This window comes from Lytechinus pictus, chromosome 16 (assembly GCF_037042905.1).
Source record: "Lytechinus pictus isolate F3 Inbred chromosome 16, Lp3.0, whole genome shotgun sequence".
In the NCBI taxonomy this organism is placed as follows: domain Eukaryota; kingdom Metazoa; phylum Echinodermata; class Echinoidea; order Temnopleuroida; family Toxopneustidae; genus Lytechinus; species Lytechinus pictus.
The window spans coordinates 4,764,433-4,777,182 of record NC_087260.1 but is presented as its reverse complement, the minus strand read 5'-3'; the positions used below and the strand labels follow the sequence as shown (position 1 = coordinate 4,777,182).

Below are 12,750 nucleotides of genomic sequence, written 5' to 3'. Positions count from 1 at the left end.
TTGTTTTATCTTTGGCAATGATGGCTTTGCTGAAATAGCAAAATTGGCAGGGGTAAACTTTCTTATTGTTTGATCTCGTTTAGAACTCGCTCCTCTGTGCTTTTCGGATTTGTCTTTTTATATTAAAAACAATTTTCCACTTTCCCTTTTAATGATTTTACTCTGTGATGTTTACTTCAGCTCTGAGTGTAATGAGAATAAAGCCAAGGCACAGGAGAAGAGGAAAGCTGTCCAAGATGGATTGAGGGAGATGGAATTGTCTTTTTATATAAAAAAACAACTTTCCACTTTCCCTTTTAATGATTTTACTCTGTGATGTTTATTCCAGCTCTGAGTGTAATGAGAATGAAGCGAAGGCCCAGGAGAAGAGGAAAGCTGTCCAGGATGGACTGAAAGAGATGGAGGAAGGTCTCAAAACTCTGGCTTTAGAGAACAAAGAGAAGATCAAGGAACACAAAAAACTCTACAAGTAAGGTCTTGATCACACTTTTTATTGATACCTATAATAAGAGCAATAATGAAGGATTACTATATGGTATTCTAATTGATTACAAATTGAGTGATAGATCCATTTTCAATTTCAAATCTATACAGGGTGTATTGTTAAAACCCACATTCAGACCTTTTTTTTATTTTTTTTTTTACTAAATTGTAATTTATTGAGAAAAATAATATCTATATGTCTCTATTTCATAAAACGTACACAAATATGGTTATTATATCAATGTAATTTCAGTCATTTTGTTAAAACCAGGGTGAAGATATACACATGTTTCAATGTTTTTTTTTTTCATCTGCAAGAGCAGTGCGCATTTTAGCTTGCATGCAGCTTGAGTGCCGCGATGAGCGAGTGCGCCAAGCATTTTATTATGAAATACACTTTTTTGGGGGAAAAATACAGGTTTTTTTATCACAGAATACAGTTTTTCTCCTGAGCACAATTCTAAGAATTGGATTTAAAAGAAAAAAGAAAAAGACATGTTAATTTCTTTGCCCTCCTCAGACAATATGAGAAACTTGCAGAAGTAGCAGAGCAGAAGAAGGCAGACTTTGCTGAATTTGAGAGGCAAGATGTGAAATGTCGAGAGGACCTGAAACACACCAGAGAAAAACAGAAGAAACTTGTCAAGAACTTGCAGAAAGAGAAGACAAAGGTACGGATTTGTGGCATTTAACCCTAATTCTCCCGGGGGGGGGGGGGCCATAATGGCCCCCCCCTTGACAATTTTCGCGATATATCTGCTGCGCAAATTTTTTTGACCTCGTCGCTCACTGACTTTTTACTTTCAAGTCTCGCGCAAATTTTGAGACCAAATTTGTGACGCCCGGGTACACGGTTACGACATTACGCAACATTATGTAAGTGCATGTCAGACCCAAAACTGCTCATAAACGTGATTTCATGTACAAATCCAATGCAAATTGTGTATTTAGCCAAAATTCATAAATGTATCATTATTTCTACTTTTACTGATTAAACTGAATTAATTTTGCCTTGTTTATGATCAGAACTAAGTCTGGAATGATTTCCATTGAAAAAACAATAAAAAACAAAAAGTAAAAAAACAAAGAAATACATAAGAAATTTATAAAACAATAAAATACATAAGAAATTGATTTCCGAACCGAAGTTTTTTTAATTGCGATTGTTAAGATTGCTACAAAGAATTTTTTTACCAAAAATTAGCATTCTAGGAGCTTTATTTAGTGAATTATAGCAAAAAGTATGATTTATGCATAAATTAGCATAATTAATTCATATAAAATAAAATCTCATTATTTTGGAAAATTTTACCATACAGCCTTGTAGATTACATCGCACACTACCAGTGTGCAAATTTTTGCGTCGCTCGCGCAATCGGCGGCCGAGATCTTAAGGGGGGGCCATAATGGCCCCCCCCCCGGGATTGACAAGAATCAAAATACCCCGGGAGATTGAGGGTTAAGTGTCTTTGTATAAAATGGGGGGGGGGGGGAGGGTGTGGTTGGAAAATATGCAGGTGGGTGTTTCATAAAGCTGTTTGTAAGTTCTTAGTGACTTTACGATCAACTGGTGGCCCTTTCTTAGGCGCTGAATTAGCATCAATGAAAATTTGATGTAGATTATTTACCACGAGAATGGATCACCAGTCAGTCGTAAAGTCGCTCGGAACTTAAAAACAGCTTTATGAAACACCCACCAGAATTGGAGTGAATACAGGTAACTTAGCCAAAGTCAAATCTTCTAGGACCACGGGAATCTGTTTGACTTTGTATTCATTCGACTAAGAAGAAGAGCTACATGTGCATGTATATAGCACATGTTTTGCATAATATGGAGGTGTCGTGGAGTAGTGGTTAAGTCACTTGACTCTTAAACCAAGGGTTGATGGTTTGAATCCTACCCGGAGCAAATGTCCTTTGGCAAGGCACTTATCCACACGTGTCACTCTCAACCCAGGTGTTCGATGGGTACCCACTGGGATTTGAACCTCATTGTAATTAGATTGGCATGTTTGCACTGGTAAAACGGTTGCCTCACTAGGATGCTGCCCAAGGAGTGGACATGGTGCAGTTTATGTGTGGAACAGGGATTTATCCAATGATAATGTAATAATAATAATTACATGTGAAGCACTTTGATAGAAACATAGAATATGAAGCGCTTTATAAATGCAACTATTTTTATTAAAACTTTGCATCTACTTGGACTAATATTCGAGTAAGGGTCGACTTGTGCGATATTACTTGTACTCTGTTTTTATCAGGTCACCTTTAGTTTATAATACCCTTGACTGAAATTACATCTCTTCTTGGTAATGTCTCTTTACAGCTGGAAGGATTACTGAAAGTCCCCGGGGATAGTGAGATTGAGATTGAGGAACTTGAGAAGCGTAAAGTGAGTCTGGAGGAGAAGCTAAAAGTAGAAGAGGGTAAGATGAATGATATCATGGCTTCTCTCAAGACAGAGACAAAGGGATTACAGGCAGAGAAGGAGGTAAGTCAATGGCCCGTATTCTGAAGTCAGGTTTAACTTAGACCATGGTCTAATTATGTGCTAAAATTATGGGCAGCCAAAAGTGTCAAAATTTGTATTAAGTTGTATGTTTCTTATGTTTACTGTGCTCTTTCTGTGTTTGTTTGAATCTGATTTTACTTTGTCTGTTCAGCTTCTGTTTTATTTTTCAGCCTAGAGTACCCATTTAAGACCAATGTTGAGTTTTACCTTTGAGTGGATGCTTCTCAGTTCATGGTCATTCTCGTATTTCCATTCATGTATTTCCTGCTGACTTGTTGATTTATTCATATTTGTCATCTCTTTTGTAAACTTCATTTCCTTGTAAGCATTATTTTGTATTTGTAATGCACCAGTGTAAAGCAAATTTCCCGTCAGGGGATAATAAAGTTATCAATTCAGTTCAATTTAATTCAATTCAGTTCAGTTCAATTCAATTCAATTCAATTCACAATTCAATTCAATTCATTCATTCATTTAAGGCTAAAGAGACAAAACTGATGGGCTTCCAGAAGGAGCTGAATGAAGCCAAATCACAGAAGACGATTGCGGACTCAGAACTCAATCGTCAGCGCAAGAAGGTAGAGGGCGCCAGATCCAAGCTTGAAAAGGCACGTGACAACGTGAAGACCATTGCTGAGAATCTTGTGGAATGGCAAAGGTATGTGATTTCAATGATTGAAAGTCTTGAGAGTAATATGATAATAATAATATTAATAACGGCATATTTACCAAGGTACCCACTTCAGATCCAAAAACAGTTCTCCCAGCGGGCCCTTGTATTATTATTACCCCGGCATTAGCTAGGCTAACTAGGTGCTCAAGCATTCAAGGAATTTCTACGGGATACCTATTCACCTCACCTGGGTTGGGTGCAGCACTATGTGGGTAAAATTCTTGCTGAAGGAAAACATGCCATGGCTTGGTAGTGAATCCACGTCCCTAAGATTGAAAGACGAGAGTCACAACCACTAGACCACGACGCTCCCACTGTGTGTGAGCATGCATTTTCTTGTGGTGAACTATCTATAATGAAAAATGGATATGTGGAAAATGTGTCCATAAACTCTTCCTCCGCCCACTGTGATGGACTAGGTGGTTACCGGGGGCATTATTTTGTTTGTACATCTTTCCCATTTTTATTCTCTCAATAACTAAAGAAATATTCGATAAAGCCAGTTCAAACTCTGCCCAAATATGCAATGGACTGACAATTATCCACTTTTGGGGGTATCACGGTCAAAGGTCACAAAGTTTACAATATGCACTGAAATAAATTGTTCTTGTGAAACATGAAATAAAAAACTAACTTTCTTTGCATATAGGAATGACGATGATCCGATTATATTTGGGGGTCATGCGGTCCAAGGTCACAGAGTTCATTGTCTAATCATTGTATAGCTCTGAAAGGTGGAGTTGAATTTTGCCATGTCTTTTGAAAGCAACAATCCAAAAATGTAAATTCACATATTAGATTTGTACCCAGTAAATTAGATTGCATAGTCGATCTGAAATATAAGTCGGGTAAAATTTTCAAACTAGAATAATTGAACATGCCATCTACTTGAATAGTATACATTATTCAACTTTCCTAAAAGCATTTTATTTTGAGTTTAAAAAAAATACAATCATGATATTGTACCTGGTTTGGGGGGAGGATTTTAATTGTGAGGCCGCAAGCTTTCATCAGACCTCTGTCGTAGATGCTGTTGTTGCTGATGCAGCGTGTGGAAGAGCCGTGGTTTAGTGGTACTGACTCTCACCTTGTAATCAAAGGGTCATTTGTTCAAATCCCACCGTGGTCTAACATCCTTTGGCAAGGCATCACTCCACACTTTGCCACTCCCCACCCAGCGAAAATCATCATAGCTTGTCCTGCATTGGCGACTGGCTGGATTACTGCCTAAGGAGTGGAGGATGTGCACACAGTTGTGCTCAAAAGTTAGTGAACCCCACAGCAAAATGCACTCCTTCATGCTGAGTGTTGAATGCAGACAACAACACTACAATGTTCGGCGCGCCCAGAGAAACACTGTATTTGACTGTAATATTATATTTTATCAAGTAACTTCATAATTGAATATCTATAAACATGGCAGAACTTGAACTTTTAAAATATGTTCATTTTCTGGCAGGGTTCATTAACTTTTGATCACCACTGTATGTTATTGTGCAGGAATGACTGATTGAATCCAATGACTGAGGTTATAATAAATCCGTAAGCGCTTAGTTTAAACACAATTCAGATTATTATTATTATTATTATCATAATGACAAAGTGAAAGATGAACCTTTCATTTATCTATGATTTTTTTTTTTTATGCTAGCACTATCAAGAACCTTGAGAAAGAGATTCCTGAGATGGAAAGCAAACTGGTAGCTTCAGAGAAGGAGCTTGTTGAGGTCAGGGAGTCTGAAGGAAAGGCTAGCTCAGGGGTAAGAATACTCTTTTAATCACTGGGATGTTTGGTTGATGCTCTCATGCATATCTGCTGTCCCCATAAGGACAGCTGTTCATTTGGAAAGTTGCCCCCCAATTTTCAGAAAATCATCTGTACTGGCCGCACAGAAACGTGGTAAGCCCAGGCCCTGTTACAACCAGTAATGTCGCAAAAAGGAGTTATTTACATCGTGGATCAACGTTTTGACATCGCAATCTGAAAGATTTAACTGGGATTACTGTTGGTGCTCTGTTTGCTCTGAAAACATTTCTGCGTGGCCGGTACTGTATGAACTCTTATTTCTCTCCAATCCCTGTGTATCTTTGTGAATTAAATGGTAGCTAGATGAATTGATTAGTAGATGATCTGGGTCATGTAACACAAATATTTGCCAGTAGAGGCGCACGGCCAATATTGGAGACTGTCTCCAATGTGGGAGATTATCTCCAATATCAGAGACTTTTGTAAAGAATTTGGGTATCCAATTTCAGAGACAGTCTCCAGTTTTGGAGTCCAATTTCCTTTGTTTACATTTGCTGCAAAAGGATTAACTTGGCGGCAAATAAAAATGTGAAAAGCAGATTCCTCATGAAAAATTACCCCTTTTCACCGTCTACTTTAAAAATTCACCGTCTACTTTTGTTTTGATAAGGATTTTTGTTGTCAATCACACACAAAACAAATGGGCTTCTGACCTCAGTGAGACAAAATTTGGGGTGGAAAAAATCATGCTTTTGTTGGTGTTGTTTCTTTTGTTCTTTTGCAAAGCAAGTCTCCAATGTGGGAGATTGTCTCCCCTATTGGAGAGAGTCTCCCATATTGGCCGTGCGCCTCTACTGTTTGCAATTAATTGTACGCTTTATCCTCACAATTCAAAGATCACTGATGCGTGGGTTTTTAGGCAGGGAATCCTGACTCGGTGCGAAATGACCAGGCATTGTGTATAATGTATATGAGGATAGGCTTTGTGATACATGCATGAAAAGGAGATTTAGGCCCGTATTCTGAAGTCAGGTTTAACTTAGACCATGGTCTAACTCTGTGCTAAAATTATGGGAAGCCAAAAGTGTCAATTTTTTTTTATTAAGTTGTATGTTGCTAATGTTTGCTGTGCTCTTTCCTAATTCATCGATGGTGAAGACAATCATCTTTTTATACTTCCTAGACAGTTATGAATGATTTGAGAGCCAAATGAGCTGAAATATGGTATCTCTACTGTTAGTGATTTATGTAAAAATTTGCTATCCATACTTAAACCAAAACTTTAAAGGGGAATCCAGCCTTGGCCATAAAATGTTGTGTTGGGAAGGAGAAAAATAAATTAAACAGAATGGTGAAAGTTTGAAAGAATTCGGACAAGCAATAAGAAAGTTATAGCTGCTTTAAAATTAAGATCACTAATAGTATGTAGATTTTAAATTGGCAACTGGGTAAGTAAATTATGACAAGGGGCAAGGACAACTTTCCCATAGGCCATGTACTTTATTATCAGGGATTTGTGGTTTTCTCCTAAGTACCTATTCCCCTGGGGCAGTAATCTAAACCCAGTTAGTATATTGTTTAATGTCCTCATGAATGAAAAAAATATAATTTGAAATAAAAATTTAGGGAAAAATGACATTTTAGCCATAATATGTATTGGAGTACATGGAAGAGTAGTCCTTGCCTTACATCACTATGACATCTCATATGCGGCCAATTTGAAGTCTCCATGAGTATAGTGATTACCAATATTTACAACTTTTAAAAATTCATAACTTTCTTGTTGTTTGTCCAATATTGTTCAAACTTTCACCTATCAACTTGTCTGATTTTTCTTTTTCTTATAAAAACAAGTTTTTATTTGGGTTGGATTCCCCTTTAAACTCGACTTCAGAATACGGGCCTTAGAGGTTTGCAGGGATGAGCAAGAGTCCCTAATGCGAGAGTCACACGCCTAATTCGTGCATGTCTGCAGTTGAGTGAATGAATTATGGATGGATGTATACCTTGAATGCACATTAGGCCTGATTTTAACCACAGAGGCTTAAAAATCACTTTTAAGTGGTCTTACATTGTGCCACACATCTTTTGTAAGAACATCCCATTGTAGATGACTTTCCAAATTGGAAAAAAAAAAATTAAAGTAGTACCGTAAATGCACTAGTATTCAACCTGTTCGGAGAACTTCCTCCAATATTTTGAAATAGGGAATCTACCTTAATTTCAGACCTTTCTCATTTCCAAGAGGAAATTCAGGGTTGTCTGTTGCCAGTATTGTTTTTATCAATCTGTCGACTGTATGTGCGTGCGATGGAATAATGTGGCGATGGCTTTTGCCACTAGTATTCCACCTACCAACACTAGTATTCAACCTAGCAATGAAAGATGGCCCTGTCTCTCAATCTGCCCTTGTCCCATTCGACTATGGACTAGACCATTTGAGACGAGACCAAACAGGGAATTAGTCAAAGCCAGAGACTTACATAGATCTAGATCTAGTTGAGCAATCTAAACCATCTTGAGATTCGCCATCTATCATCACTAGGTTGAATACTAGTGCAATTCAGTGCAGAAGGTCATCGCCGCATAATTCGATCCTCCGCGCATACAGTCGAGTGAGTCGACAGATTGATAAAGAAAATACCAACAACAGATTACCCTGGAAATAACAAGGGTATGAAATTAAGATAAATTCCCTATTTCTAAATATTTGGGGGAATTTCTCAAAATCTTTGAATTATGCCGGGTTGAATACTAGTACCCATACGGTATCAAGCATTTTTGTGTGTAAAATAGAAACTCTGTGAAGAGGGATCACACTTAAAAATAAAAAAAACGTACCTTAAAGGATGAATACCCATGCCTGTGTAATTAAACAATCAAATTCAAATATTTGTTTCGATATTTTGATCCCATCAGCTGAAGGATCTTACCGTGAAGGTGCAGGAGGCGCGAAGCTCAATGCAGTCAGCCAAGGATAAAGGTACTCTCATCTCCGCCCTCATGGAACAGAAAAGGCTCGGCAAGATCAGCGGCATTCATGGACGATTGGTAAGAAAATCACAAAAGACCATATCAGAGGAGCCTTTCAAAGTTTCATGAAAGGAATCGTCAGACGTTTTACCCTACAATTACCATAGTAACATTGCTTCCTGGCCAATCAGAATGAAGGAAAGTTGTCATATTTGACAACTGGTGGGATGAAAATGTGGATCACACACTCCTCAGAGCTGCCAACTACTAGTAGTATTGATTTTCAGTTCTAAGTACTGAAAAATGAGAAGATTTATGGTTTCATCCGAAATACTGATTTCTTAAGTCTTATGCGTTGTCCTATGTTAAGTGATTAATTATTTATTTATTAATTAATTTATTTATGTAATTAATTAATAAATTGTTTATTTGTTAGTTTATTTGTTCGTTCGTTCATTCATTGGACTTCCTATGAAATTTCTAATTCTAGTTGTTTTTCACAAAAAACATACAGTACCTTTAAAGATAAAAATATTTATATTCTTCACCTAGGGTGACCTTGGAGCCATCGACGACAAGCACGACATTGCCATCTCTACCGCCTGCGGGGCGCTGGACTACATAGTGGTCGATACCATCGAGACTGGGGAGAAATGTGTTAGTTTCCTGCGTCAGAATAACATTGGTGTAGCCACATTCATCTGTCTCGATAAGGTATGGTTGGAGTCCTTTCTAAATGTTTATTCAGAATATATACATATATGTGTGTTTCTGTTATGATAACTTCCGTAGGAACTCGGCAGGACAGCTTTTTGCTGGTATAACGCCAAGCTGGTATATTAACCAATTACATAGGAAACATTGTATGTTAATCAGGATAGTGGCTGACCTTATAGACCAAAGAAACTACATGTACCATCTGGTCTTTTTTTATCAAAGTGTAGACATTGGCAACTTGGGGATTTGAACGCACAACCTTACGATCACGAGTCTAGTGCCCTAACTGCACGACCCATGTTTGATGCTTGTATGAGGAATTGTAATATGAAGTAGATTGCAAACAAATGATGTATTCTGTTTATCTCTTCCTCTATAGATCAGACATCTGGAGAGGAGTGCTTCATCCAAAATGACCACGTGAGTTTATTGATATTTTTTTTTCATTACTTTTCATTTCATCATTAATATGAAAAAATATGAAATAAATCAGACCATCAATAAAGGTTCTGATGATAATCTGAGAATAAGTTTAAACAGGATCCAATGAAATGACTGTCTGAATGTTTATGTGTATATTATGAAGAATAGATGCCAAATAATTCTGGTGGGTGTTTCATAAAGATGTTCGTAAGTGAAGACTGGTGAACCATTCTTATGTGCTAAATAATCACCAATGGACATTAAATAGTGAATATCATTTACCACAAGAAAGGTTCATCAGTCGTTCTTAAAATCACTATTATCTTATAAACAGCTTTATCAAACACCCACCTGGTAGAAAATTTGTAAATTGCTGAGAAGAGGACGAAACAAGCATGCTATTCTAGGCAGATATAGGCTCTCTATATCAATAGTAATACACTGGAGCATTGGAAAAAAATAGTCATTTTGATATTTTAGAAATTATTTCAAGATATTATTTAACTCTTTCTTTTTTAATATACATTTTGTTACATGTATCGGCATTCCAAACATGAATGTTTTGGGTTATCCTTTTGAATAAATAGAATTTTCTTTATGTTATTATTCGATAGACCTGACAACGTGCCTCGTCTGTATGACCTGGTGCGTGTGAAGGAGGAGAAGTTCCGCATTGCGTTCTACTACGGTCTTGGAAACACCCTCGTCGGCAGAGACTTGGAACAAGCCACCAAGATCGCCCTTCAGGGTACAAAGCGCCATCGTGTGGTGACGCTTAAAGGAGAGTTGATCGAATCTTCAGGTGAGGGTCGTTGAATGACCATAAATTTTCATGTTTTATTTTTTTATCAAACCTAATTTTTATTTACTTCCACAAAGATAAGGAAAACAAATTTTCCGACAGGTGGATGAATGCAAAGAAGGGAAAGGAGAAATAGAAATTATAAAACTGATGTAAACTGCCTGCTTTTCCAAAAAAATTGTTTATTCTCCTTTTCAGGACCAAATATTTATGCCCACTTAAGAATACATAGTGTAGTAACAATAAATATGGATTTTCCTTTTTTTTTTCATTCCAGGTACAATGAGCGGAGGAGGCAAGCAGGTCAGCAAGGGTCGTATGGGATGCACTATCGTCTCCGACGTCACCCCCGAGCAGGTGGCTGCCATGGAGGCCGAGCTGGAGCAGTGCAGGGTGTCGGCCAGCCAGAAGAGGGACAGGCTGAGGGAACTGGAGGTGGAAGTCAGCCAGTTGGGGAAGAAGCTGAGGGAGGCCAAGCTTGCTGTCAAGAAACACAGTATGGGGATCAAGGTAAGAGAAGATAGGGTGTTGCAAGAAACTGAATCAATTGCAAGAGAAGCAATCGATTGCAAAAAAAAATTTACTATGCATTTGATTTCAAATATCAAGAAAAATAGTATGGGTATCAATGAAAGGAAGGAGATGTTGCAAGAAAATTATATATAATCAACTTGCAAGAGATGCAATTGATTGCTTCAAAAATTTACTATGCAGTTGATTTCAAATATCAAGCAAAATAGTATGGGTATCAATGAAAGGAAGGAGATGTTGCAAGAAAATTATATTTAATCAACTTGCAAGAGATGCAATCGATTGCAAACAAAATTTACTATGCATTTGATTTCAAATATCAAGAAAAATAGTATGGGTATCAATGAAAGGAAGGAGATGTTGCAAGAAAATTATATTTAATCAACTTGCAAGAGATGAGATGCAATCGATTGCAAAAAAGATTTTACTATGCATTTTATTTCAAATATCAAGAAAAATAGTACATATGGGTATCAATGAAAGGGAGGAGATGTTGCAAGAAAATTATAAATTATCAACCTGCAAGAGATGCAATCGATTGCTAAAACTTAATATGCATTCAATGTCAAATATCAGTTATGAATGTACACTGATATAAAAAATAAATTCCAGTTATGGTAATTATTTTAAAAAGTGTTCGTACAAAGTCCCATAAAGGGACCCCCAAATGTCTGTATATGTAAGAAGAATATATATTCTGAAGGATTCTGTAAGAAATTTTGTAATTGCTAAAATATAAGCAAAATAAGCATGGTATTCAAGTCAGATGTCAGGTCTTTTTTTTTTCAAGTGATAATAATACACTACCCGACATGTGCTTATCTCTGTTGGTGATATTCGGTATGATTGTTATGAGCTTAGATTTCATGATTTCACAAAGTTCAGTTTGTGTAACTATACCAAATCTAGATTTATGATGATTTGGTGATAATTAACCTGAGTGACTTTTAATACAGAATTTCTCATTAAATCAGTGTTTGCTGCATCAACGGTCATTTATCTTAACAATAATAAGTGAGGATTATGATTATAAGTGAGGATTATGATTATAAGGATAGGCCCTCGACTTTGGGGCGCTCTTAATAATACTATCAAAGATTCCCCAAGTCTAAATTCTTTTAAATTTAAGTTCAAAAAGTTTCTCCAAGATACTCGTTAGTTTGTTTAACTCTTCATCACTCATACATTATATTTTTCATTTATACTTAGCACTACTAAGTGTGAAATATGATAATTTTCGTTTTCCTGTTGATCCGTAATATTCGCTGTGAGTGCCGGGGCAAGAATCTGGAGACCATTGATTTCGTTTTTTCTCTCATTTTCTATTTCTTTCTTTTCTTTCTTTCTTTTAAACTATTCATTTAAATAGATTTAAGCTCAACTTCTACATGTTGTATTTGTGTTTTGTTTACATTGTTCATACAAATATGTAATAGGAGGCTGCATTCTACAAGCTTCGCTTTTTTAGCAGCCTCCTCCGTTTCCGACCTGTTATCTTAATTATTACATATAATAAGTTTCTTTGTTTTATTGATTATATCAAGATGTATGTAACAAAACTTATTGTAAATGATTGTTGGAAATGGAAAAATAAATGAAATGAAATGAAATAATAATGGTGACATGACATTTGCTCCTGAGACAATTGCTGTGGGCTTGATTTCATCAGATTTCTGCAAGCTTTATAAAAATGGACAGTGCTCACTCAAGTGTAACTAACATCCAGTCAAAACTTTTACTTTCATTGGATAGATGAGACCCAAACCCAAGATTATATGTGAAAAAATTACCCTCATGTTGTACATTTTTCGATTGCCAGGGCTTATTCAGAGCGTAAACTCTTTTTTTGATACGCACTGTATAGTGCCATCTATCTCGATATAATC

At 36.7% G+C, this 12,750-nt stretch overlaps 1 protein-coding gene across 1 annotated transcript in view; it reads left to right on the top strand.

The window, feature by feature from the left end:
- LOC129278977 (structural maintenance of chromosomes protein 4-like) overlaps window positions 1–12,750 on the top strand; it is a 30,337-nt gene that overhangs the window by 5,864 nt on the left and 11,723 nt on the right. Inside the window, exons 6-15 of the mRNA XM_064111556.1 lie at window positions 329–469; window positions 1,004–1,154; window positions 2,813–2,977; window positions 3,478–3,656; window positions 5,323–5,431; window positions 8,338–8,469; window positions 8,944–9,105; window positions 9,488–9,528; window positions 10,146–10,333; window positions 10,611–10,843. Coding sequence (XP_063967626.1) covers window positions 329–469; window positions 1,004–1,154; window positions 2,813–2,977; window positions 3,478–3,656; window positions 5,323–5,431; window positions 8,338–8,469; window positions 8,944–9,105; window positions 9,488–9,528; window positions 10,146–10,333; window positions 10,611–10,843 — 1,501 coding nt within the window. The remainder of the gene's footprint in view (window positions 1–328; window positions 470–1,003; window positions 1,155–2,812; window positions 2,978–3,477; window positions 3,657–5,322; window positions 5,432–8,337; window positions 8,470–8,943; window positions 9,106–9,487; window positions 9,529–10,145; window positions 10,334–10,610; window positions 10,844–12,750) is intronic.